General features: G+C 41.8%; 4 protein-coding genes across 4 annotated transcripts; 3 read left to right on the top strand and 1 right to left on the bottom strand. All coding sequences in view use genetic code 11, as the record gives it.

Moving 5' to 3' along the window:
• Nucleotides 1-1800: 1800 nt before the first annotated feature.
• Nucleotides 1801-3923, top strand: EGR_00313 (39S ribosomal protein L51; the record flags this gene model as incomplete). Its single annotated transcript, XM_024489562.1, has 5 exons — nt 1801-1884; nt 1917-1975; nt 2387-3094; nt 3301-3644; nt 3682-3923. 5 exons carry the CDS (start codon nt 1801-1803, stop codon nt 3921-3923), a joined length of 1437 nt encoding a protein of 478 aa, XP_024356240.1.
• Nucleotides 3924-4121: 198 nt separating this feature from the next.
• Nucleotides 4122-4641, bottom strand: EGR_00312 (DNA polymerase epsilon subunit; the record flags this gene model as incomplete). Its single annotated transcript, XM_024489561.1, has 2 exons — nt 4122-4450; nt 4488-4641. The coding sequence occupies 2 exons, from the start codon at nt 4639-4641 to the stop codon at nt 4122-4124; spliced, it is 483 nt and encodes a 160-aa protein (XP_024356239.1).
• A 1929-nt stretch (nt 4642-6570) lies between these two features.
• On the top strand, nt 6571-12598 carry EGR_00311 (Myosin regulatory light chain; the record flags this gene model as incomplete). Its single annotated transcript, XM_024489560.1, has 8 exons — nt 6571-6639; nt 7310-7364; nt 7442-7600; nt 7698-7807; nt 9015-9162; nt 9921-9999; nt 11593-12155; nt 12204-12598. 8 exons carry the CDS (start codon nt 6571-6573, stop codon nt 12596-12598), a joined length of 1578 nt encoding a protein of 525 aa, XP_024356238.1.
• Nucleotides 12599-16992: 4394 nt separating this feature from the next.
• On the top strand, nt 16993-26549 carry EGR_00310 (Serine/threonine-protein phosphatase PP1-gamma catalytic subunit; the record flags this gene model as incomplete). The annotated part of the gene is made up of 8 exons (XM_024489559.1): nt 16993-17047; nt 17118-17480; nt 18197-18301; nt 18984-19342; nt 24629-24723; nt 25747-25804; nt 25896-25978; nt 26450-26549. The coding sequence occupies 8 exons, from the start codon at nt 16993-16995 to the stop codon at nt 26547-26549; spliced, it is 1218 nt and encodes a 405-aa protein (XP_024356237.1).
• Nucleotides 26550-27961: the final 1412 nt, after the last annotated feature.

Genomic DNA, 27961 nt, shown 5'->3' with positions numbered 1-27961 from the left:
TTAGTGAAAAACCCCTCAATGAAACTGGTATCATCAAATACTGAGAAGGGAGTGTTCTAGAAAAATGCTTAACTCCGATCATTGTAGCCCATTCATAATATTACCACTGAAGAATGCCTAAATATTTTCAAGATGGTGAAGGCCGAGTCTGAAAGATAAACGCCAAATTCGACACATTGGAAAGCTGTTAACATGGTCCAAAGGCCATACCACTGAGTGAAAATACAGTCTGAGGTGATCTATTGTGATGCGTTGGTCGCCTGTTTGATTTTCAGTTTTATAGAAGAGCCATTCAAGTGTTTCGTCATTGTACCTTCATCAATAGCCAAGCTCTACTGTGTTAAATATATATATATATATATATATATATATGTATTTGGCTCTCTACATTGGTGTCAGCGAAAAGCAGACCGGAACCTACAGGATAACAACCAATTTCCCACTGCTAGCTGAAAGCCTTTGCGTGGTGGAAGATGTGCGTATCCTGCAAATGGAAGAATTAGTGTTGTCCTCTAAAAAATGGCTGAAAATGACACCTGCCTTTTGCGACTACCCCAAAACCATGGTCTGCGGCTAAGCCATTAACAACTGAAGTGACACTAGTCGTAAAATATCTAGGAAAAGTCCACTACGAAGCTGTCCTCCACACTTGTGTGGAGACGTCAGTTATGAGAATTTGGAATATTTCCTGGACAGCTCCTCCTCCTCCTGGGTGGAATCCAAGTACATATGGCAGGGCAGCTCTGAAGTGCGAACAACGAGGCAGGAAGGATTAGGAGCGAAGCTATACCCCTACAAAATAGTGGTGAATTCAACTCTTTGCTACAAGAATCTGATTTTAGGCCAGTACCTCTTCAACTATGACCAGGACATTCCCTGTCTCCGAATTCATTTTACATTGGATAAAAATCCGGATTCAGCCGAACTATTTTTTTGGGGGGTGGGGGGGAAAAATAAGTGATATTACGGTCACTTATTTTCTTGATTGCACGGAAATTCAGTACCTGACATGCTTGGCTCATGAGTGCTTCCTTACAGGGCCGATAACGTTGCAATGACGGAGACAAGAGGTTGACCGAGGGACTATGTAGTACATTGGCTGTTTGTTTAAGCCTCAGTTTTAGCAATGGAGCCACGTAGGTTCTGCGTCGTTATGTCCCTGCTGAGTGGACTGGTCTTCGGCAGAAGTCCTGAGCCCTACTGTATGTCAAACATATATATTATGCCCATGTATTATATCAGCTTTTGTCTTTGGGGAAGTCTCAGCGCGCTACGCCGGATACCTACGTGGGCAAGCACACAACTAAAGATTGCGCCAAAACAATAACTTTTAGCTTTGTAAAGAGCAAAGAGAGCTACCACCTTAGAAGCACCACGCAAATTTGCACTTTTCTTTCAAGAAGAGGCAATATTCAGATAAAAAGTTATAAATTTTACAGGTTATTGATTTTAGTGATGGTATTAAATTTTTCATATTGCGGAATGCCTTTTGATTTGTAAGTCTATATTTATGTCGCTTACAAAAAGCGGGCTTTAATGCCTTTTTTTGGAAAAAATTAATGAACCACAACAGAATTTCATCTACTTTTTAATGCTTTAGAGATAACTTTGGGCTTTTTCAAAAGTTTACTTGTATTTTAGACGTGGATTATTTGCTAGAATAAGTCATTTCTTTGTTCTATTGTTGTGATCATGAAATACTAACGATGACGTAGCTCCCTTTTTGTAAGGGTATTGTTTAAGCTTGTAGCGTTCTTATCCACCATATTCAAGCCCTTGTGTCACCTTTGGAAGATCTACATGGCAGCAAGTGATAGGAGTGTTTTAGAGCGCTGTCTTGGTGTTTACTTTAAGTCGATTGATAAGCTTAAGGAGAATATAAAGGTAATGGAGTGCTTACTTATGCCTTTTCGTAGACACTTTATGAGAGCTACTATTTGCTTATCAAAGACAAAATTGATTGCGAGACCGGGGAGTAAGTTGGGTTTGAGCGTCCTCTCTCACATATTAAATGCTTTTTTTGAATCTCTTGACCTAATGCTTAGAGGGTGTGCTATGTAGGATTTTGCTTGCTGGGCCATTGATTGTCTTTCTTTAATCTGTTGGATTTATGTTGGGCATATTTCGTTGTTTCCTACTTAGCCGTTGAAATAATATTCCATCGTCAAAGTTTCATCGACTTCCTTTGTGAAATCATATGGCTTGTAGTCTTATTCCATGTATTGAATTTATATAACCACTTTTTCAACTTGGTGAGGAAGATGGTTCGTTCCCATTTATGGTTAATTCGGTTTGTGAGCCTTCTCTATTTATCACTGCTTGTATTCATATCACTTGGTCATGTTGATCTCACGTGCCTGATTACTGAATCAATATCCTTTTCTAGCCGGCTTACCGTAAACTCCCAAAATTTTAACAAAGCTCTATTGGACGCTCTTAATCGTTGTGACGAGTTGGAAACTCAACTATTGAGTTTCGAGTCATGGATTGATTTACCCATCGTTAATCCAGCAGACCCTTCATCCAACTTTGATGATGTTTCTGATGACGCCCATCGTCTCATAGATATTTTGCAACAAGTCCAGTCTGCCTTGTTGTCAGCGGTTTCTAAAGACGCTCTAAGAGACGCGCTTCCGGAACGTCAATCAATGAAAGCTCTTAAGGTGGAGCACTCCTCTCAACCGCAGAGGATACACCAAACTCTGAGAACTCATATGCTACCCCAACACTATCAAGCGCAACAACCAGAAATGGCAGAGGTGTCTGCTAATTCAAGTTCAGTTCTGACTGCATTCACTCAGGACGACCAATCAGCGCCTCCAATAAATGATGGTCCCAGTCTACTTGGAGCCCCAAATCCGGCCCTTTCTACACCACAGCACCCATTTACACCCCAGAAACCACAAGCACGACGAATTTATAGTGACGCCCCATCTCCGTACAATCAGCATCAACCTTTCGCAATGAACAGAACTGGATCAGATCCCAACTTGATAGGCCAACAACAGTTTATGCAGCACCAGGAAAGTCTCAGCGGTATTCATATGCAGGGTGTTCCTCCACATTCTTTACAGCCATCCAACAATCCTGCACCGTATGGCTTTTGATGCCATTGCTAATGACTCCTCTTTCGCCTTGTATAAAGTATTAAGTAAATTTTTTGCATAGCCAAATTGTGCATTCTTTCTGCCTGTGCTGCACTTATATAAAGACAGGGGTGTGACATTAATGAGTGGTACCCTCGTTACTTCACTGAGTAGGAAATTTGCTATCGAAATTAATTTAAAGTCTTTGATTTAGCACTGTGTCAATGTCGGCTTGGAATATATTGAAGCGACCATTAACCGGGGCTCTTTGCAGCCGCTTCTTCGCCACTTGGCGAGATCGAGCGGTAGCCGAACTTTCGCGAACCGATGAGCCGAAGGCAACGCTGATAGGCGGTACTGGAGGCGGTTCGGGGGTCAGAGGTCCGCAGCCCTACTTGCAACCCAAGCCCTGTAACATCCGCTACAACCCACGGGTGTACACAGGCGGTGTCCTGCCTCGCATCGAATGGGACGATGAGCCCGTCAAACTGCCTGATTATGAGCCAAGAGACATGTGGGCACCGCATCGTGCCTACTTCGGACAAAACGATTACATTGGTAAACGAAATATTCATCTTAAATATTATGGCTTCAGACATCCTCGGTGACGGGAGACTTAAGCCCGAGGACTTTTACACCGGACCATCCTGGGCATTCAATGCAAAAAATGAGTTCCAACGAGTGTGTCGTCTCCTCTACGACCCTGCTGTAGTGGCATGGTTAGAGGAATTTGAACCTACTCGTTTGAAGGACCTCAGAAAGCGACACAAATACCTATTTAGGAGGATGAACAAGCGGATCAACATCAAATTCAAGCATTATCGTGACGCTCCATAACCATTTCAGTACCAATTTACGAGTAGTAATAAGAGTGTACAGTGATCGACTTTGTTTAATGATTCCCGATGGCCCGCGAGTTCAGTTCATTTTTAGTCAGCCGAGTGTGCGAATAAATTACAGAAAGCCAAACGTAAGTAGATTTTATTTCAAGTGATATTAGAAAATAGAAGTCTCTACATACGTGGGGCGGAGCAGTCACACCAGCATCCCATCAAGGAATTCGAACTGGGGAAGGGTTTGGATAACGCCCTCGATGTGGACCATTGAAAGGGTTTTCTTCCCAGATTCCACGATCATCTGATGAGCCTCCCTTGCCAATTCGTTAAGGAAGAATTCAGTTGACTTTCCGATTAGCGCGACGGCTTCGGAGTTAACTAGATGGACGGCTGGGACAGTTTTGATGATCGATTTGATTCGTGAGGTGGGGAGATGGAGCAACTTCGAAGGAACTTCGGCAGGTTCTGAAAGTGTCGCAACTCCACCGCTCTCCACCTGTGCATCACTAACTTCGTCATTATCCCTGTCTACGCAAGGCGAAGTGAACGATTGAGAAATACGTACCACTTTCTCCAATGGGCTCATCCAAGTCCTCTGTATCTACATACCCAGGGGAGTTGCCCTCTGTATCGGGGTTAGGCATTTGCATGAAGTCTCGGGATGAGGTGTCAGAAACGAGTTCCGAGGAGGTTTGGCCAATTCCCGCGTTACCATCCATTGTTACTAGATGAAAGCAGACTTTAGCACTGAAGGTTAGGAGAATCTAATGGCGATACCATTAGCGGCGTCTCAATGTACCGCAAAAGCGAGCACATTGACGAAAAACGTAACCATGTAACGATGGATTTTCGGCATACTTGTGTTAAATTATCCTTCTTGGACGACTCAGACATGTGCAACGAGAACTGATGGCAACGAGAAGCTGATTGTGGTGAAAACCAACATAAGAGGGCGAGGATATTTGGATTATACTAAGGTTTGTCGAAATTAGAGAAAGAATCTTAACAAGCCGGTGAAAAAGCTATTAGCCGTTAGAACATAGTGGGTCAACAACTGGTTCGTGGATGGCCTATAGTACCATTATACAAATTCTACTACTGAAAGGTAAAACTAGCAAAGAAACACGACGACAAGAGCAAAGAATTAGAAATCCTTCGTAACTCGGAAAGCACGTCTACCACATTCCAATACACTAAACTAGCAGAACCAGTGTATTTAAACGCTAATCAACGCTGGACGTTTGTGTGTTTATCTTTGCAAATCATGACTAAATTTTGGGGAAGAGTTAAAGATATTGTTACTAGAAATTTTTCGTTCCCATATGCAGATCTGTCATTTCGGTCTATGATAATGACGAGATTAAAATATGCAGTAATCTGTAATCATACTGAAAGCATAGCGCCTAAACATTTTGCCTGCATGCACTCGCTACAAGGAATAATTGCGTTTGTTTGACTTTACAGATACACATGGTTTTCGTAAATACTCCAGTTCATTTCATGGCAATTAAGTTAAATGAGAAATATTCGCAGTTGCACGCCGGCTTCCAACTTTATTTATGGTGGTTTCGTCGAGCCGCCAAAAAATTTGAAAAGTGTCAAAGACAGGCAAATGACTGTAATGACTAAAAAAATGGGACAAGGTTTAAAAATTCCTCATTATAATGATGCGCGACAGCTTATTAACCCCCTTCAGCCTAAATATCTTCAATTTTGTTTCCATTTTAGTAGCAATATGATGTAACGCCTTGAGTCTTCTTTAAAACCATAGCAAGTAAAGTTACTGTAGAGAATATATACTACTAACGTACTGAGGGCCTAAAAGGCTACTATCATGGCTCGAAGGCCATGCCAACGGGCGGACGTATTTTAATACTTTAAAATTTTGTCTAACTTTGAGCTTAATTTAATAGGGACTTTATACTCCGCACATTGTACTTCCCCTTAACGCTTCGGCTTTTCCGTACGCCAGTAATGCCTACCATACTTCTCTTTTTTCTTACGGCATTCCGGGCAGGTTTAAGGAACTGCGTAATTAAGCAAAGTGGCCGGTCTCTGCAACAGCACGTGAACTCTCTGTGTGTCACCAGTAAACATTCATTCATCTTGCACGAAACCTTCTGAAATCAAATTCTACTTGCACCAAAACCCCTCCAGACGTTAATATGTAGCGCCCCAAGACTCCCTTGAAGGCGAAAGAAGACAGCAAGGAGGTATTTAGGCTGCTGGCATTTCCCAAAGACCAGCCCACCAGTCATGGTACAATGGTCAAGTCAATAGTGTCCCTTCACCAAAACGCCGAGTTAAACAACTAACATATTGCAAATAGCACTCGAACATCTCCATAGAATAGCTAGCACATACAGTGAGGTGTGGTATACGATTGTGAAAGCTTGAGATTTTTTCAGCACTTTGAAAAGTCCCCTAACTCTTTTATTCATTGCAACAATTATTTAACTGAACATCCTATTAGCTGATGAGAAGGTCTATTTTTTGCATAAGCGTGATTAACTTCGGGCTTTAAGACTAGTAATTTAATTAGAAGGAGTCTCCTTCCTCGAGGAGCATAAATTGGTGAAAGCTAGTGGAATATTTTTATTGCTGACCACGTTTGTGTACCCGCTTTCCATTCACACTGGCCTGTTGTCATGGCGATACACATAGGGGTCCTAACACCTAATCAAGCACGAACCATAAAATCCACAATCGCCGGCGCAGTGTGACGTTAATGGTAGATTCATCATACGTTTTTAATTCCTTTATTTTTAACTCTAACCTGTTAAAAGCCGGACAATTGAACTTGGGGCAATGGATGGCGCATGGGAAATGGAACAAAAAGTTTGAGCTTCTAGGTACTAAAGCACTCTGACCTGGATGTGAGACAAACATTTTAGTTTTAATACTATTTTTTTAACTTCGGTGCAAATAGAGAGGATTAAATCCCCGTTCACAGGAGGAACCGTCTTTGATATTTGATTTTAAGTAACGGTGTAAACATATCACGCTAAGCGAAACCCGCCGAAAAGTAAATTCAGGGTAATCAAAAGTGGTACTTTCAAAAACGGGATAATTCGAGTGTATCTAGCCTGAAGTATGTCTATAAATTGTGTCTCAATACATCTTAATACTAAATAATAACGAAATTCTAGGGTATCTTCCTATTTAGTAGAAATAGTTGATATGACAATGGAACAAAATAATAATGTGATCTGTTAGAAGAATCCGATCAATTTCAAAAACATTTCCCTATTTTTCATGATGGACACCGAAGGGCACTGGTAAGAGTCGAATATTTATACAAGTACAAGATCAGTTTTAGTGACCTAAGCCACCCGGCAAGACATGTTTTAGAGATAAATTTGTGCTGATAATTGTCTTTTATTTAAGGCCCTACCTCCTAAAGAAAGTGAAAAACCGGATATTCCGGCTGAAGTATTGAAAAGTAGGCCTTTTGCTGCTTGAAAAATATGGAAAGGAAGCATAATTAAGACCGAACATGAAATTACTACACATTTTTAGTGAGCGAGGTCGTATTCAAGGAGTTGGACAAGGATTCCAGGGGAAAGATTCCAATCAGCAGCGTTGTGGAAGCTCTGCAGCTGCTTGATCAAGCTCCAACTGAGAAAGAGGTGCGAGAAATTGTGGAAGAGCAAAAGCTTGATGGTGGTTCTGATGAAAGTAAGTTGGTTTAGACCTGCCATCACTAGTTTGGAGACAAAAAGTACACATTTGGGTCCACTTTTAAATCCTCTCACCGGTGAATCAACTTATTTAGGGGATACTTCTACGTTAGGTCGAATTTCATTTGAAAAATTCAGTCAAATATTGAAGACAATCTATCTGCCCCCAGAAGAGCACTTCAAACGCCTTTTCAATGCTTTTGCCGTAAGTATGATAAAGTGCTATGGCTTTTTTAATCACTTGAATGGTGATGGCTCCGAAGCCATGCTTTGATGCCAAAGGCTGCTAGATCTATTAGGCACCAAAAAGAAACAGAATGATATTTATGGTAAAATGAAACATAATGGGAAGTATTTTTTGTTTTTTTGATGTTAGCTAAACGCCTTTCATGGGATAGAAATAGTAGTACTCAATGTTGTGACTGATTTTCATAATCTAATGAATACATTAAGCAGTTGAAATAAAGTACTGGCATAAAGTGACTTGTATTCACTGCTAGCCGTTAGAACACTGGCCTAAATGCTGAGTCATGAGAGCATGAGATTTAATGCAGTTCCATGGGGGTATAGCTTTGCTCCTAATCCCTCTTGCCACGTTGTTCGCACGTCAGAGCTGCCCAGCCATATCTATCTGGGTTCCACCCAGCTAGTAGAGAAGTGGAGGAGGTACCGCCTGTTCACATTATTGACATCTGCATACGGGCACGGTGGACAGTTTCGCATCTAACTGTTCCAGATGGTTCATGACTAGTGTCACTTCACTTGCTAATGGCTTCCATATATACCACAGGACTGGACAATTTGCTGAAGGTAGACGTCATTTTCAGCCCTTCTGTTAGAGGTCATCACCGGTTCTCCTATCCGCAGTATATGCATTTCTTCCGTCACGCAAAGGCTTATCACCCAGCAGTAGAAAACAGAGTAGATGTTCTTGGTAAAATGAGATAGTTAAGCACAGAAAAGGAAATATTAATATTCTTTCCCGAGAGGATTTTTGACGCGATAGGAGACATCTCACAAGGGATTGTTGTGGTTGCCACTCTTAATGTGTGTGCAGGGACCTAAACCTTTCGCTTATTTTAGACCATTTGTTACTCTCTCTCAGTTGTCAAGGTTACCTCAATCATGCTACCATAATTTAGTGACCATAGGCCTTCGGGAGATATTGTGGGACGAATTTCTCAGAGTACGTGAAATAGCATCTTCTTCGATCGTTCACTGTAAATAGACCATGAAATTCTTTGAGGTTGTTACTCCAAAAAGGGGTTTTAATCTTGGTCGCCAACTATGGCTGTACTGATAAGAGGAAGGGTTGATGGCTTTTATCCAATCGGCAGAGAGTGCGATCGCACTGTTAAAGTATCTCCGTGTTGTTTATTAAGAGCTTTTTCTCCATCCTCATCTGCATCAAGGTACTGGATGACAAGAACAAGGGCATCTTGGCAGCGGATTACCTATCGGAGTTACTCCTGACTAGAGGCGATGCTCTAACGAAGAAGCAAGTGAGGGATCTTATGAGCGAATCCAGTACGGCAGCGGACGGATACTTTGCCTACATGAGTACGTTATGCACGTCTGAGTTACCTCACTTTATGCGTCGGTTACAATTACAACTGACACTATCAGATAGCACGGAGATTGAAGTAAGCCATCCAAAGCGCTGCAGATTGTTTTTTCCCTTTTTTCGCAAACAGCAGTCTACTTAGGCATACAACTGCTTTTTTGCCAAGGAAGCTGCCGTGATAACTTTATATAATCTAAAATCTGCGAAGTTGGGACAGCTAGGCATTAAGAAAACTACTTACTTGCAGAGTGTGGATGTGTTTTTTTAAGGGCCAAAATTTATCACCTTGACGTGGGGTGGAATTCATCCCTACTCGAAATGCTAACCGATTGTGGGTAGGCTAAGTGTATACACCATTTGTTGCTCATCACTGCATTCAGGATGTTACAGCGCTGGAAAGGTCTACTGTTCATGTTTGTGGGCTTGGATCCTGCCGATCCTGCCAAGAAATGGGAAACTCTTGGCATGAAGGGAGGACTAAACATAAACCTATATTTGCATATTGGGACATACATAACTTGAAATCACTGGGGATCCCTGAAAACTGATTCTCCCAAGTTTGAAGGTAGGGGTCAGTTATTTGATAAGAACACCTTGCAACAACTTTCCTCTTATTATATGACAACTTAAATATAAAAACTGCTTAATTCTTTAGGCTTCATTGGAAAATAACAGTAACTGGGCAGATGAATTGGCATTCTACAAAGGAAGTTGTGGATTTAATAAACTCTGAAATATGGTCTTTTCATTTAAGACTTCGTGCATTATCTGCTGGACGGATATTCCAAAATTCAACGCCCAAAGAAAAATGAAAGCAAGAAGAAGGCTGGAAAGTGAACACAGCAATTTTCCTCACTAATTTCCATCATTTGCACTAATTGTAGCCAATTTACCTAAGAAATCTACCGAACTTTATTGTAAGGTAGTTGTAATGCATACTTCGTAGAGCATATGCAAGAAGATTAGAAAGAGTGTTAAAAAAACAGCATTCCCGACACTATTTGAAGGGTTGTCCGACATGGCACTTATCGCTAAACTACAAGCTTTATTTCTAAACAAAGTGCATTAGAGGATAATGTAATATCGGGAAAGTGCCATGATAGTTCAGAACTAATTAACGAGTCGGTACTTCAATCAAAAGAAAACCCAGAAAATCCTCGTCGCGATTAAAAATGATGTCCATCAGTTAAACGTTCAGTAGCCGTTGAGCCAATACATTTATCCATTAGGCCTTGGCACTAGTTAATGTCTGATTCTCACTGGCCTCGGCCCTCGGCCTAAGCAAAACGCCGTGCCCGAACTCCTCCTACTGCAGCCTTTTGGTGTGAAATTAGCCAATGGGGAATCAGGTGGCGTTGGCCAATGGGGAATATCGGTTCGGCGGGAGAAGGTGAGGCGGCCGCACGAGGGAGCGTCAGTGGGCGTCACCGGAACACACTAGCAACGGCACGCGATTGACACATTGATTTGGCAGTTTCCAATCTTTTTATTCCACTCCACCCCATCATTCCATATTTTGTACTCGTTTATGCATCAAAAGGTCATCGGGACCGCTGACATCAACCAACATGAGGATGTTAAGTAGTAGAAGTCACGAGACTGTGCACAGGGGTAAGCTTTGCAACTCTACCATGTTTCGCTTTGATAACATTACTATATTCATTGGCAGCATTTGTAAACGCACACATTTTGGTTTGTTGGACTCATAAGGCATAATCAAAGGGAGAAGAATATCCGGATCGGAGGTAGACGTCAAAGGTCAAATCACCAAACCGCTAGTGGTGAAAGTTGTGAAACCTTTACTCTTTCATATTTCTTGGTATTAGCCTGTTCTTTTGGTTAATCCCCTAAAGTTGTCAGTAAAATGATAGCATCCAAGCATGAATCAAATTAGTATTTTCTGGTTCCTTCCATCAATCCGATCAGTCGTTTGGCACGAAGTGAAAAACACACTGATCAAACCATCGAAAACACTTTGAAGATGATGGTATAAATCGGGTCCATTCACAAAATCTTCATGTCACTTTTTGTTGCCAGTTATGTTTCATAGCACACCATTTTAGTTCGATTTCCATGTATCAAACCCCACACACACGTGTGTATGACTTGGGAAAAAGTACAGTAGAAATAAGCTATTTTTGGTAATAACCTTTCTCAGATAAGAGTTAACAGTAATCTTGCTTTATTTTTATCACAGGTTTGCTGCACTTATTTTGTAATGGGTGGATGACTATCCCAAACTAAAACAATTTGTGTGAGCGTTTCTGTAAACTACTGGTTGGAGGTTGTGGAGTCATTTGTCTTTTATAGAATAATGCCATGATAGTATTAAATTTATTTTTAGACGCATCTGGTAATGCGTCTCCTCTACCCACTAGTGCAAGCCGTTGTAAACAGAAAATTATGGTGCAATCGAATCGTTGCAGCTATCTCATTTCCGAAACCTCAATTCCCTTGCTAGAGGACCCGCGTTACTCACTCAATGGACTCCAATTCGGCATTCGTTCGGAGAGTCGAAAAAACGTTAGATTTTCGGAGCAAATAGGCCGCGTACTGATTCCTTGCGTTGACGCACGCGAAGGTCTCGTGGAACGGATATCAGGAAGACCGAAATCCTTGCGTACTCCACGTAGCACAACAGCGGTCTTCAGCAACGAACCAAAAGCACACGTACCGAGTCTGCTCTGTCTCCCCAAAATCAGTCGCAGACGTCAGTCCATGGGTTCCATTGAGGTTGCCGTCTGGAACAGTGGTCGGCAGTTACGTCAAGTCATTGCATCCTCAACGCCCTTTAAGCGGCTCTCTGACTTCTCCACAAACCTCCTACGCGGGCATGAGGGCTTCAGCTTTGACAAATGGCGGAGCCAGCCTTTACTGGAGTCTCCTTTACACAAGCGTAAGACGGGGATTGGCTTACCTCCCGACTCACACTTCGATAGAATGGAGTCTGTCTACGTGTCCGATTCGGATGGGGACTATGAATGGGGGAGTACGCCGAGTGAATGGGAAGGGTATGAGATTCCACTATCTATCCTAGCTCAGAAGGCAAAAGTAACACAAGTAAATCCCTGCGAGTTGGTCAATAGTTGCAGTCCAGACGAAGACTATGAGTTTGATGAGTATGTGACACCAAAAAATGATTTTCTGCACATTTTGAGAGCAAATAAGTGCACACAATGCAGAATGGTCAACGAACTGGCGGTGAGAGAGGAATTGTCCAATGAAAAGTTGACATCTTTGACCGTCACCCCAACAAAAACTGCCTTACAGGTTCGAGTTGCGAAATCCCTTAACAGGTTAACTCTTCCAGAATGGATGCAAAATAAGACGAAGGACTTGGCTGAAGCTAAATCCACTAAACTAAGCGTCCGTTTGCCAAGATTTCCACGATACATTAACACACCTTTCGACGCAGGGGTGACAGCTTTTTAAGGCTGCCCTAAATTACGATTTGTCGGTAAATGACCGTTTTTTAGAAGATCCCTTTCGCCAAAAGAGAAGCTCCTTCTCCATTTTCAACATATCATTTGATTTTTCTCGGGTAGCATCGAATTTCTACGACTATTTTTGTGTAGCGCAATAAATATTCATTGTTATTATTTCAGTTTAATTTGGCTTTTGTCCAGGCGACTGGGTGACGGGATGGAAGTGTTTCCAGTTTGCCAAACTATCAAACGAAGCACACTCTGAGGTCGCCTGACTTATGTCAACTTAATGTTATGGCATAATTGGGTAAATATATTCGCACCGAAGCTAGAGAGGCCCCTTTATCACAAAATACGCCGTAATGCAGAGCTGTCACATTATCCTCTTATTAATGCATTTCTCAATCCTAGGCACCCTAACTGAGCAAAAATGTTTTCAAAAGGAATGAAGTGATTGTTGTCGGCGTACACGGTAGTGACAATATTCAACTGCACCGTCATTGGTGTAATGTATCAACTTACTTCCGTTGGCTCACAAACAGTCACCTAAGCGCAATGTCGCGGTGAAATTATTCTTATACAGACGGGTAGAGCTCCTTTTTTAAAAAATCCCCACGCCTGATCCCTTAACTAAATTTTAGGAGTTGAGCGAGGTCGTCCGCCGAAGAAATGTAACTTTTCAAGAAAGATAATAATACAGGTCCTAAGGATCTTAAAAGATGCTTGCGTCCACTAGAGATTGATTGATTGATTTAGAATAGATCCAAAAATTTATAAAACGACGAGGAATTTCATTCCTCTCCAACTCTAAATTTCCGTGAGGATGAAACACAACCTGACCAGTTTGTTATTAATATGGTCATTTATCAACAACAAGAATGTCTTCCTTTTGGTATACTTTCATGCATTTACCTCGGCAGAAAACGTACATGGGAAGTGATACCTGTCGAAATCAACTAATGAATAGTTGTTTTGAGGTTTAAAAGGTCATTTACCTGCCTGTTGACTGCGGCGAGTCCAAATGGGCCACGGCTGATACACACTTTACATAAGTATACGGAAAGTTTGGTGATTTTGGGGTGTTAAACACAAAATATGTTCGCTCATTCATCCCTTTAAGATATGGTCATCTAGCAGAAGATGATAGCCAGATGCGCTTTAATGTCTCCACATAGGGGGGTGAAACTGGAACATAAAAATACAAGGTTTTCACCATAAAATTGGTATCAAAAGAGTCGCATTTCTTACATGTGCAGACTAACACTGACCCCAGGCAGCATTTGAGGCCCTATTGTCCGATTTGGATTACAGTTCATTCTACCATTAACAAAACACAAAGTTGGCACCCACACTTTGTTCATAGTACTAAGATTAGCGGGCGTTTCCGTTCATTCAATAAATTTCAAACTCCCGGCTAGTGAAAGACTTGCTTATTCCCAATGCAACTGCTTTGCTCACAGATCATTTAAAGGTAGAAAACATGGAAGAATTCTATTCATTTAGGTTAACCAATTACTTCTATACATCGCTGTGATTAAATTTGTCACCACAATAGTGTCTAGAATCTCAGATACAATCGAGCTGAGAAACTTACAGCGGGCTATATCACCAGAAGAATGCTTAGCCGAAAGGATACACTGCTTCCATGCAAAGGTGAAAAATACGCACAAAACTCTGAAACATTTTGATAATTTCTGAGGCATAAGACTCAATCGCAGAGAATTTATGCCCACTTAATATAAAGGTGGTAATAAAGTATGAATAAGTTAAAAGTGGTTATAAGATTTTATGTTAGGTGAGTTATCATGCTAGGTAACGGTGCTGACGTGAATATAGCATTTTCTACAAAAAATAAGTGTAACTAAAGGCGATGCACAAAGTAACCGGTTCCCCTGATGTCCTTTCGGCAGAACATAATTTCAAAGGTATGGGGTAGAGGCAAGAACGCCTTGTGTTGGGCCATAAAGTACTTAATGGCTGAGCCATGCTCCTCTGAATGAGGAAAATACTCTGTTGAGCATCTCCGTAAAAGACGAGATCAGTAAAGAAGGGGACGTTGAGACTTGATTTTGCAGGACAAACAAAGGTTGATTTTGTTTGACGAAATATAAAAAACTCCTAATTTTTGCACAGCGATGGCAAGGAACGCATCATCCCCGCGCGGCAGGTAAAAGTGTAACAAGGACGATTTTAAAAAGATCCATTACACGTGTCATACGGTAATTTGCGAAATTTACTTACATCAGGTGAAAGATTATTCACATAAATTTTCCCAACGCCTGATCACTGAATTAGGTTTCTGTCTCCCACAATATTGACACAACCCTCATCACGCATTCTGTAGATCCAGCTCCAAAAGTAGTTTTTACTTACAATGATATGATGATGTGCAGAAATGGATAACATCTTATGATGCTCTCCTCTTCCCAGAGGAAAAAACGACTGATTTCTACTTTTAACCACAAACCAACTGCCACAAGTGAGAAAGTCTTTTTCCCCGGTCCGAGTCTGGTCGGGCTAAACTCTTTACATCTACAGCCATGAAAGAGAATTGATTTAGGGAAAATGTGTTTCTAAATAGAGCCTTACCGGAATCCCGATTGTCTTGACCGGGTATTGTACCTTGAATGTCCTTTGACCGGTACGGGGCAAACGCCCCGGCCCTATGGCCACAATCCGAGCTGCGAAAGTTGGCTTACACCAAGTAGGAAGGAGAATAGACTTAATCAAACGCACGGGCAACTCCACTTAAACGACTAATTTTAGTACATTAAAAACATCGATCTTCTGGGTTACATATAAAAGCACTTATCAACAGGCCCAGCAGAGCGTAACTGTACAACTCATATGGTGCTTTAAGAGTCTAGCAGCATAGGATATCCGATTCTACCTATTTTGAAAACGCCTGTTTAGCGCTTGTCTGTAAAGTAGCCTAGTCGCTCTCTTGAAATTTTTGACCCAAGATTCTGGCCATAATAACGACCAAGATTTGCTCTAGCCAATGTTCATCATGAGAATGGGCATCAACTTGGTAACATTTGCCTCCAAATAACTGGCTTACACCATAAACAGTTATGAATGTAACATGCGGCTCGTCCATCACCGCTACCAAGTTGTGTAAAAGGTTATCCGGACAAAATAGTCTCCTGTCATTCAGATTGAAAGCAATGTCACATTCAAAGAGTCGGCAATTAATCAGTAACAGAACTTTTTACGATGAAGACAATAATATTGGCGTGTCAGCTTTTTCTGTCCACTATTATTAGGCTAGTTAGAAAATAAACTATGCCAGAATCGGAAGTAAGTATACCTGTTAATGACGGTAATAAACCATGGCTGTCACCCAGAGTTAACAAGCTATTAGTACAAACGCAATCATGGGTGACAAAACTTTGGGTGGCTGTCTTTACAAGACAATTGGAATTGCTAACAAACATTTGGAGTTAATAGAGTCATTAAAAACCGGAAAATCCATGCAAACTAGCTTAGACATAAATGTAATACGATGGTAGTTTATCCCTCTGTATTGGTGAGACGCCACTTTTGAACTTTTAAATTTGCCTTCTTGGACCTCACTGGGTGGGCTGACCTTGGGGCTATGTCAATAGTCTAAACAACTTCTCTGCGCTGAATATGTATATTCGGCCTGAGTATTGTGGCTTCTTTCGTCTTCAGGGAAGCCTCGGAACGCTACGTAAAAGTTTAATGTAGCAAATCACCAGTTCTGAGAACGAAAACCAAAGGTGATTAACAAATTCATCGCCTTTATCATACAAATGACTCAAAAGGGCCTAAAACTTGATACACAAGAAAATGGTGAGCCAGAGCACTTTCCAGTTCCAAGCCACGATTAATATTTGACAGAATGCGTGGGTTTTCTAAATTACTAATTTGGAGAATAAAATGACGAACACATAAATGTAGGTTCCATGCCCAAATTGGAGGCGTAGTACATTATGTCCGTATCAAGGAAATTTATCGTCGATGAACAGAAGACCTGGAAAGCTAACAGTGGCCGCAGAATCATGCCTGCCAATGAAAGAACAAATCGCGAGGCTGAAGTCCAAGAATAGTTAAACAAAATAAAATGGCAAAACAGTGTAAAAACATGCAATAATTAAAGGTAGAAATAGTGGATTGGCCAAATCTTGTAACCAGTTTTAGGGAAGTTTACATATCTTCAAATAAAGCACTATTTTGGACCTTTAGTAAAGCATGTCTCTGGGGTCGAGAAAGACCACAAAATTTGATCTTTTAAGAAAGTCATCCGCGTACCATTATTTAATGGCTTAATATCCAGGTTTCAAAGTGTTAAAGTTAATCTGATAAGTTGGCGGAACCTCTGACTTTCTCCGTATCGCCATCTTTGGGTCGTTTTCCACCCAAATTCCACGAGGGGAAATGGCAAGCGATGATAAAATGAATATAGATAGTATCATTGCGCGCCTTTTAGAGGGTAAGGTTTATTAGTTTTGCAGAATTTAATTTCCAAGTCAATAAATTGACTTGTATCAATCTGCTTGTAGTAAGGCGCATTAGACCCGGGCGAAACGTTCAACTGAATGAGTCCGAAATTCGGGGGCTCTGTCTCAAATCTAGAGAGATATTTCTTAGTCAGCCGATTTTGCTTGAGCTGGAGGCACCTCTAAAAATATGTGGCGACATTCACGGTCAATATTACGACCTGTTGCGGCTATTCGAGTACGGAGCTTTCCCGCCCGAAGCAAACTACCTCTTTCTTGGTGATTATGTGGATCGCGGAAAGCAATCTCTTGAGACTATTTGCTTACTTCTTGCGTACAAAATCAAGTACCCTGAGAATTTTTTCCTATTGAGGGGCAACCACGAATGCGCGTCCATTAATAGAATTTACGGATTTTATGATGAATGTGAGTTCTTAACTTATGTTGGGTTAAAGATCTCCTACTTGTGGATACTTTATCGCTGATATCCGTATATTTCAACTTGGGACCTGTGTAATTGGTCCCATTTACCTTAATGTCGCAGGGCTTGATCTGTGTGCGCTAGACCATTGAGTCTCCCTACACGTCGATCCTAGTCGCGCTTCAGGTGCATCATTACAATAATTTTTGTTGTTTGCAAAGGTTGACTTTATTGTCATTAATTCCAAACTTATGCAATGTTAACGGTAGAAATCAACTTCGGACATATATTGGTCTTCAGCTATTAGGTGGGTCATGGCTTCATTAGTGGTATGCTCATGTATACTTCTCTTGGTCAACCATGATCTCCAAATCCAACGGGAATCTTATCTGGTAATTTTTCTTCCGTCACTTTACGAACAGTCTTGGATAGTTCAAATTCCGGGCCCTCTATGCGTATAATTGCGCTGTAAGCAAACAGACGAGCTGGTAGTAGTACACAATTGCCTAAATGGCCGCGCTCGAACGCTTGTGTCATTTGCCCCTACAAGTTATGTGAGTGTCATTTGATTGTTTCTAGTTTGAATAGGTTGGCATGCTGCCAAAATACTTTTTTGAAGTACCAAATTCGATCGCGTTATTGATCTGCGGGTACAATCCTGGGCCAATATTAGGCTGTTTGATTTTTCAACTAAGCGTGTGGTCTTGTACATTTCTACTAGGCAAGCGCCGTTATAATATCAAACTTTGGAAGACCTTCACAGACTGTTTCAATTGTCTTCCAATTGTGGCGATCATTGATGAAAAGATTTTCTGCTGTCACGGTGGTGAGTTTCTGAGTTATTTCACGCCACATTTTCATATATTCCCCGTCTTACAAATTTTGATAAACTCACTAATTTGGCACTGATCTCGGGGAAAGTTAATCTGTTGTTTTGCTCTAATACTCCTTGCTTCTGCATGCTGGCAAATATGCAAAGTATGAGTTCATTTATGGTTGTAGTTTCTAGTTACCCTCTAAATTGAACCTTCAAGGCTTCACTATTCTAACAAAATCGATCAATTTTCAATAAATTGGTGGGAAATGCGAAGTTTAATGAAACGAGACACTGTATTCATTGCGAAAATCTCACTAAGATAGCCGCTGGTGAATGGTAGGAATAAGCCCCATCTTATGTTTCGACGCTGAAATGAAATTTTGCACCCGCAGTGCCTTCTCTACCGTGCGTTCAAGTGACGTGTTGAGATCGTTGCCCGCCCTTCCTCTCGCTCTCTAGACTGATGCAAAAACATTCTGGCATGTTTGTATGCTTTGTTTTTCGTCTAGGGACTTGATTCAACCTCAGTTACGTATTTTGGCAATTTTTCACCACTTTAAACAAAAGATTAAAACGCGACTGCGTTTTTGTAATTTTCTGAAACAGTTTTGAGACTAAGATCATAGATGTAGAAATCCTCAGCTGAAACCCATTGTTAGTGGTTCACTAAGCAGATGACTGGTTATTGTAGGGCTCTCGCCAGACTTGCTGAACATGGAACAAATTCGCCGCATCATGCGTCCTACAGATGTTCCTGAGCAAGGTCTTCTTTGCGATTTGCTTTGGTCTGATCCGGATAAAGATGTGTCCGGATGGGGCGAGAATGATCGCGGTGTGAGCTACACCTTTGGCACTGATATGGTGGCGAAATTCCTCCAAAAGCACGACCTCGACCTAATCTGTCGGGCGCACCAGGTGGTGGAAGACGGGTATGAGTTCTTCGCCAAACGGCAGCTAGTTACACTCTTCTCAGCACCCAACTACTGTGGCGAGTTTGATAATGCTGGCGCTATGATGTCTGTGGACGAGACTCTCTTGTGCTCGTTCCAGGTACGTACTTTATCGTCCCTCGAAGTTCCATTAGACAATGTGATGTGAGCTGTCTTAGCTTTTACATTTCTACTCGTTCGATTTTTCACTGAATTCATAAATGTCGCTGCAAATGGCTCTTCATATTATTAATGTTGGAAGGCTGATCTTGTTAATTAACGGTGTGTAAAGCTAGTAGGCCCACGTCAAATGCGTCATGATATAATTGTTTTCATTTGCATTCTTATCAAGTGCATTGGGAGATAAAATCCTTGAGTGAAGCACCTTTATTGTCATGCGTTGCAACTTTTGACAACCTAAGCACAACTTTCTCACTTCTTACAGCCTTTGCTTAGTTTTCCATGAAAGCTAAAATAAATTCCAATTTTATTTGATTTAGCTAATTAGGCCTCAGTGTCCAATTTTTGCCTTTCTACTGGGCCTTGGTAGTTTTTATTGTTTCTGCGCTTCATTCGCAATATTTGTTACAAAACTAGGGCTCTCTGCAGACGAAGTTTGAGTGTCCTTGTGCTACTGCAATACGAAGCCGCCGTTAGGTTTTTCTTGTCCATATGCGAATTCCATTTATGCACACATGTTTACTTAAGGCGCGTTAAAGCGGAACGGCTTTCACATTGTACCTTCCAGTATCTTCAGGATTGTCATTCCTTCCATTGATTTTGGTGACATTTTTCCATTTTTTTCACTCATTTTTCACCACCATAAGCATTTATGTGAATCATGACAGACGCTCCAATTTGTACCTGTTGGCTGGTTTACCGTGATGAGAGACTAGTTTTTTGTCTATTGGGCATGTCACTGTAAGCAAAAAATTGAGTGAAATCCTTCCTTAATCGTGTTTTTGCCACACCAAACTGAAAAACCGAATGTAGATTATGGGTTTTATTATCGTCCGATTGTGCATCAATTTACCGATTTTAACAACGATTTCGGACTGTGTCATTTGTTTTTTAAGTAGAAGCTTAGCAGTCGTGCTTCCGATTTTCGAAGTGTTCCTGTTATTCTTTGACCTTGCCACCCCAAATGAATTATCATTCTTGAATCACTTGAGGCAGCAATCTTGGCACCCGAGTTATCTTTTTAAAGGGGTACAGGGCCATATGAGTTGGGTGGCGGATTCATAATTCTGGTGGCGCTTTATGCGACCATCATAGAGATCAAGTCGCAAGGGGGATAGAAAGGCCTATGTTGCAACGTATTAGATTTGCGAAAGGCTTGCGCCGCACGTGCATTTCAACCAAATCTTTTTCAAACTTGGGTACCTCGATAGTTTACAACTTACTTTCGACTGTATCTTTGGCTTGGTGTGGTCGGTTCCCATTTCAGACTTACCGATTTGTAAACAAGGGTGTCTAATCTAGGCGCTCCCTTCAAATCAATTAAGTTCAAATAAGGTTGTGATCCCGCGTAACAGCGCCATGCAATGTATGCTGGATGGTTTCCTTAAGTGAATTTAGTGTAGTGCTTGTGCTTTGAGCTTCATAGCCCAGGATTATTTTTTATCCAAAGTAGAACCCTTGTTCTTGTCATTTCACCGTCACTTTTCGCTTGAATCCTTTGTAGCCATGACCCATAAATCTGGCGCAGAAGAAGCAGGAGAAAATGGTTTTCTGTCTTTAATAATTTCTTTTTTCATTGAAAGTCAAGTGCCCTTAACCAAGTGTGAGGTATAACGTGACTCGATTGTCATGCTGCCTGTGCTGTAAATGTATGCGGTAGCGTGTGACATGGACTGTGATTTTGCTCTCCACTCATTTCCAGTGTTAAATACTGGAAGTGAAGATGCTCGCGTGGATCAAGATGTTTCAGTTCTAATCAAAAGCTACTTGCACCTCTCACGGGGTACCTTGGGTATCTAAACTACTCTATTCTACGTTCACGCTATCAGGCGACTTCGTGCTCATCCGGTTCTGTAGTTCGATAGACTTGAGTTCAGTGTCGTTTGCTTCTCAGCAGCTGTTGGGCATTTGGGGCTTGGAGGTACCTGGAACTTTGTTGTAAGTAATTTTTATCCTTAAGCATCCTTCCCAAACCTTAGGTATATTTTTACAGCAACGAATTTGCTATGCGTCCTTACATTTTTGTTTGTCAGCCAAGGCTTGCGTTTTCAGTAGTCCGATTTGTGAATTTTTGCAATTTTGCTGACGATAGTGAAGGGCTAATCGGCATTTATAGCTATGATTTGATATTGACTGTTTCGAGGTAGTGACACAGCTTGACTGTCAGTTACCTCATTAGCCTTGAAGCCCTATATTTTTTTTTGAAGAATGGGATTGCTTGCGATTACCCATGTAATCAGAAAATGGAAATTCTTGATATTTAATCTTACGGCGTTGGGAGTTATGTACGGGCCAAGTGGTAACTCTCGGTTTTGGTAAAGTCCTTGATTGTAATACCGTTAAGTTTAGGTGATTACATAAGTAAACCATCACCTGCTGTGACCGTCGTCACATGCACCTTTTGTGGGCCTTGAAAAAGTTACTTTGCCATTGTTAGTGATTTTTATCGCAAGACACCGGGATCATCTGAGGTGCGCATGGATAGTGTCCTCCACAACTTCACGTTTTTAATTAAGGGCTTCCATGAAACGCCCACATATATTAATGATATTTGAAGGGTGAAACTGCTTTTCCGCGTTATTATTGGGATATGAGGTAGCCCCTTAAGTTCCTAAGCAAGAATATGGTTAGCAAAAATTTTACAAATCTTTCCCTCTAAAATGAGCTTTTGTAAAATTAATCATTTTGAACCAATTACAGGAACGCCTATTTTCAATTTGAGTGGACAGGCGGCAATGCATACCATAAATTTTCGTCATTGAAAGCCCTGAGCGTCCCTCGCTGAAGGCTTTCGTGGCGCTGGTAGCTGCTTCCATGTCGCGTTTATCGTTTCTACCTCTCGAATGTCGAGGTCGACATCACTTACCATTGTCGAATTTTCATTTCATCAACCAATTGCCGATTTTTTTGATTAGCACTCGGGTGTTTTCGTGCTCTCCATGGACCATGCCCACAGCCTACCAACATCGCGGGTCTAGGCATTGCTCTGTGTCCACCATTGTTTAAAATATTGCTCTATTGCCCCTTCACATTACTTGACGGGACGTGGGCACTTTCGGGCTTATACGATTCGTCCTGTTTATAAAATAGGTGGGTTTTACGCCAGTCGTGGCAAATTTTACTGAGAACATCTTTTGTTCTTTAAGTGGGGTGTATCAGTAATGCCGATTTCGCTGAAATAGGCTATGCAGGATCAAAATATCGGTTTTACCATGCTGGATTGTAGGATACTGCTGCTGTGTTCACCGGTCAAGTCGTTATTCGAGTTATTTATTTTGTGACACGAGCTGGCCCTGGGTGTGAATACTTGGGGGGCAGGTGCCCTAACGCGAGTTGTTGAGTGTCTTGCCACCAGGCGTGTGCACATGCATCTGCGTGCTTGCACGTGGCCACGTTCGTGCGTGTGCCCTTCCGCAAACGGCTGTGCCCTGCCGTTATCGATCCACCACTTTCTCCATGTGTGTGCACCACACTGTGCGCATGTGTGCAGTCGCGCTTAAACACGCGCTTGCACACATTCACATACACACACACTTTTTCGCACTCGCAGTTTCGCCCTCACTGTCATTTCCAGCTGCCTCTTCTGGCCTTCTTGTGTTTGCGGTATTACGTAGACAATTGTTGCCGCATTGTTAAAATTCCATGTCGTTCCACCCTATCACCAACTCTCGATTATTTTCTCGCCCCCAGGAAGGCGTGTCAATTCACCTCTGTTGCGATTTCTTGGGCCTCTCGCGCTCACCCTTTCCTCCATTCTTCCGCTCGTCCTGCACGAATCCCACAGTTTTAGAGAGGGGGCGTGGTTGGTTTTGTTTCAGTCTGTTACCACGGGACAACGACAGTTGAGATTGTCATTTTTATGGTTTTATGTGCTAGTTTGTAGTACAAATGATATTTCCCACACTCCTGCGCTCTGAATTCACACGACCCGCTGCTTATTTCCAGATTTGGTGTCTGGAGTATAACTACTTCCCTCTCTTTTAGCATAATTCCGGCTTTCTTAGAAGATATGCCTTTCTAAAATGTTACAACTTATCGTTCCTAGTTGATAAACGTTGAAGTACTAAATCTACCGGGAGTACAAGCGTGCATCTGGGTTTCGGTAGTAGTGATGGGAATTCAGTTCATTTGCTGTTGGTGCCGACTGTGATTTTGTTCTTTTTTCAATCTTTTTTGCAGTGAAAAGGAATATGCTTGCCTTATGTGAAACTACATGCAAATTTAACCAACCACTGACCACTGTCACTACTCACATTGTGTCACGTCGATACCGCATTCATTCATTCATGCTTCACTACCACTTTTTTTGGTTGAATTGATCTTTCCTTGAACATCTTTGTGTAGTGGTGAATTTTGAAGTCTTTTCAAGGCCGATATTGATGGATTTACGTGCCGTAATGTTCACTTTGTTTACGTGTGACGCGTTAAATTTGTCGTTTCACTTAAGTATGGCGTGGTGATTGAAAGATTTGGGAGGTGATGCCAGTGGTTATTTGTTCCAGATTGAATCGTATTATACCATGTCTGGCATCTCTTTGATTTGCTCACAAACTTGATAGATGGCATCCTTCTAAACTTTTGTTGCCAACTCGTGAATCGTTTCCTGATAGGCAGGTGAAATGATTGAATTACAAATGCAAATGCTTCTATGGTAGTAGTCACGAGAAGATTAGGCTTTTCAAAGCAATAATTTGTGGCTTTTTTGTATTTCTCTAATATTGCGCTCAATAGGGTATAGAAAATTTCCACACCTATGATATTTTATCGCCTCTTTTGCGACACTTAATTGCGCAATAACACTTGGTAAAACTACTTCCTGCTTGTCATTTCGAGCCCAGCTTCAGTGTTTGCCGGGAGCGATTGATTCCGGAAGGGGGTTTTTCCAGGCACGTTATATGCCCTGATGCGAAGTTTTAATTAACCTGGGGATGTCTGCTAACCAAGCAGCTCGCTGTACACTAAAGCACTTATTTTTATAAGCGATTCATGGGTTTATCAATGCAATGGTAAACAATATGTTGAGAAAGCTAGCTTCCTAATGGCGGTCCTTGAGCAGGTTTCATCAGATGGTCTCATGTGCAGTGCTGTGTGGGCGAGCTTGAAATGGCAATTTAGTGCCATTTATTATTGTCAAAGTAAAAGAGAACATAAAGCGAAAGATAATTAATACTTAGGAAAGTTAGGCGGATGTCAGTAGACTTTGAGGTTGGACTGCCGCATCTTTTAGATCTTGCGACCGGCGGAGAAGAAGAAACCATACGCCACATTTGGTGGGGGAAGTAGACCAATGACTCCGCCACGAGGCACCAAGCCCAAAGGAAAGTAGTCTCTCCCCTCACCGTCTTCGCATCGTCTAACTCTCCCTGTCTTGTCTCACACCCTGCCCACCTGTTCTCCTCTCCCACCTCTCTCCATCGCACATCCCTCCTCTTGTATGGTGCCTGTGCCGCCGTGTCCACTCTATCGCTCCGTTCCCTGTGCTCCTGCGGACTTATTTCACAATCTCAATTGACGCGACCACTGTCAGATACGAAGTACCAATAGCACAGGGAGGTTGTGCAACATAAGCAGTCGCAGTGGCCGCAGCTTCACACTGTCCACCGCCTTATTTGAAGAGAACGGATGCGTGTGTGCATACGTGTTGTGCGTGGGTTGGTGGTGTAGTCGGTTATTCTTCTCTCCCGGTTGCGTTACGTAAGACCCACAAGCTGTGTTCACTGCTACGGCCGACGCCACCACCTTCACTTTTGTACATGATTTTGTCTATTGTCCGCGCACGCACTCTTTATTCTTCCTAGTCTTCTTGTATTTCTGCGTGTTTGTGTGCAGCTAGATGCGTGCGTGTGTAGGTGTACCCTACACTTCCCTATGCCATTTAGATACGACCGCCACTGCCGTTGCTGCTGCCGCCGCCGCTTGAATATATCTCGTGCGCAATCACTGCTCCCTTACTGATATCCTAACGTTTGTTGCCACAATGTCTCATCTCTTCCCACGGACAGTCCTCTCCGCCTCCTCTTCATCCCCTTTCCCTCCCCTTTTCTTCGCCTGTTTTTTTTCTCGATAATTCAAAATAAATGTGCATTATTCGATTGGCTTCACGCTTACTAGTTCTATCCCCTTCAAGGCAGGGTAGTCTACTCCCTCCCCTCTCTACTCATATTACAAAATGAAACCTAAAGTTGATTTATTGCTGAAGAATTCTCTGAATCCTTCAAATAGTGTACGTCAAGGGTACAGATTGTTTGTCAGCAGGGAATGGGAACGAATGAATGTTTTAGTGGAAAATCGGGAACGGACTTTGTTTTTAATTCCTCAACATGCATTTGTTAATTTTTCTTTCAGGTTCGGCCTAGATCCCCCTCGCTACCTCTTCTCGTCCTTAAAGCACAACCTTGGCAAGGTAACCGCACTGTATGCCGTCAAGTTCACGGAAGCGGAATGAGTTGTTCTTGTTTAAACCAATTCTGATGACTGCTTACCTGCACCGGTAGCAATCCTACTGCACTTCTGGAGATCCACTCGCATCAGCTCATTCTCTAGGTCCTTCACAAGTTAGACGTTCACAGGTTGCTTGGTGAGCAAATATTAAGCTATACTTCGCAATGTCAAGTGACAATACGAAAATCCCAGGTTTTTAGACTTGCTACCGGGCAAGCTGTTGCTATGGTTGAAGGGTTCCGCATTCGCAGTTTATAACGGGTTCACAGATGCCCCTGACAATATGAAAATTCAGGTATCTTTGAGTTCTGGAGACAGCCGTGCCACAGTTTAAAGCAATGCCAGTTTTAACTGACTGCATGGAGCTTGTTCAAATGTGCATAATATCTGAAAGGTTGACACTATTCCGCCTCTTTTAAAGACAGAAAATAAAGTAGAGCAGATCGCTAATGAACCAAAATTCCGAAGATTTTAATAGCAATTTTGCCCCCTACTGCTTCGATTAGGGATTTTAAAGCGCATATTCTTAAACATGGCTGAGGTTAATAATTTGGGTCACAATGGTGGAGGTGAGATCAAGCTCTTTCTGTACTATCACACTTGCCAGGTGCCGCCGGGGTTCCCCAAATCTGCAACGCCCTCGGACTACCCAACACTGCCAAGAAGGGAGTTTAAGACAGTCGGGTATTAAATTATCGCACACTTGATTCGCCCAAAGTGCTACTTTCGGATCACATGATGTAAACGATGAACATCGCCTGCCATTTCCATTGCATGCCGAGGCTGCTTACACGTAACGCATTCTGGTCCGTGTTCCATTCCTATCTTTTTGCAATAGTAGTCATTTTGTGATTGTTCTAGCACAAGTTATACTTGAAGTAAAGTAAATTGAGATCACTAGAATAACCCACTATATTTTACAATCTGAGTCGCGGTGTATTCTAGATCGCTTTGATCAGAAAAATAATGGGGTTTTTTGAAAGGATTTCAGGGAAGCTAAATAACCAATGTTAATTAGTACTTTAGTTATGCAAAGTCGATCCAGATGTGTGGACGAAATTACTTTTAAACCTTGTTATGCAGTCTTCCTGATGAGGTCCTCACTACCTATGTAGACATAAAGGCATGGACTTAGCGCCTTACTTTTATCGCGTTAGACTATGGAAGGAGATCATTTTTTGATTCCAATTGGATCTTCTGTCATGGACGCATAATTGACGGACAGATTAAGTGGAATTCTATTACCGGAGTCGTAAGGGCTTTGCTGGTGCGTTAAATTGGCATCAGATGGGAGCACTTTCTTCCAGATGAAGCTACTGTATACTCTAGCGGTTTCAGTAGAACAATTTAATGGTAGCAATTTGATACAAAGCGGCGAAGTTGTTCCTGAACACGAAAACCGAAGCAGTGAAGACGAAGGAAGACAAAATACTCGGATAGGATATACATGTTCGACGCACAGTGGGGCTTGGGGCTACTAGCATGGTCTGGAGGCCAGCCCATTCGACGACGGTACAATGGCGGAGCACCTGACTGTCGCCTTTATCCAAACCGAGAGTTAAACAACCAACGCATTGCACTCTCTAAAATAGGGTCGAATTTAGGACAGATGGAATCGTATGCGGGGGATTATTTTATAGTACAAAATATGGAAATAATAGGGTTTACAAAGACGTTAGTAAATTTTATATTTTCCTGCACTGGTCTGATGGAGGAGGTAAATGCAGTGCCATGAATGATGCCCATGGTTTCTATTAGCTTAATATAACCAATGTAGATTTTTAGCCGTGGGTCAACTTTTTGAAGATAAGTGAAACTAATGTCATACATCAGGAAAATTATTACTAGTGTTGAATAATTCCTTTGGTTTCAGCCGTTCTAAAGAAGTCCGTAGCGGTAAAGAAGAAGGATAAGCCTCTTAAAACGCATTTAGCTGGTTTCTTATGTGGGAATTTGGTAGGGATAAATCTGGTTTATTTAAAGTGCAAGACAGTATTAAAAGCTTACTTCGGAAACTATGTAAATATGCATGAGTTAAGTGCTATGCTTTGATGATGGTATTTAAGCGCCTAAACAAGCACCTAAGATAACTCAACGATTCCGTGTAGATAGTGATTTA

This window comes from Echinococcus granulosus (assembly GCF_000524195.1).
Source record: "Echinococcus granulosus chromosome Unknown EG_S00001, whole genome shotgun sequence".
Classification (NCBI taxonomy): domain Eukaryota; kingdom Metazoa; phylum Platyhelminthes; class Cestoda; order Cyclophyllidea; family Taeniidae; genus Echinococcus; species Echinococcus granulosus.
The sequence above is the reverse complement of the archived record's forward strand: the minus strand, read 5'-3'. Positions and strand labels throughout refer to the sequence as shown.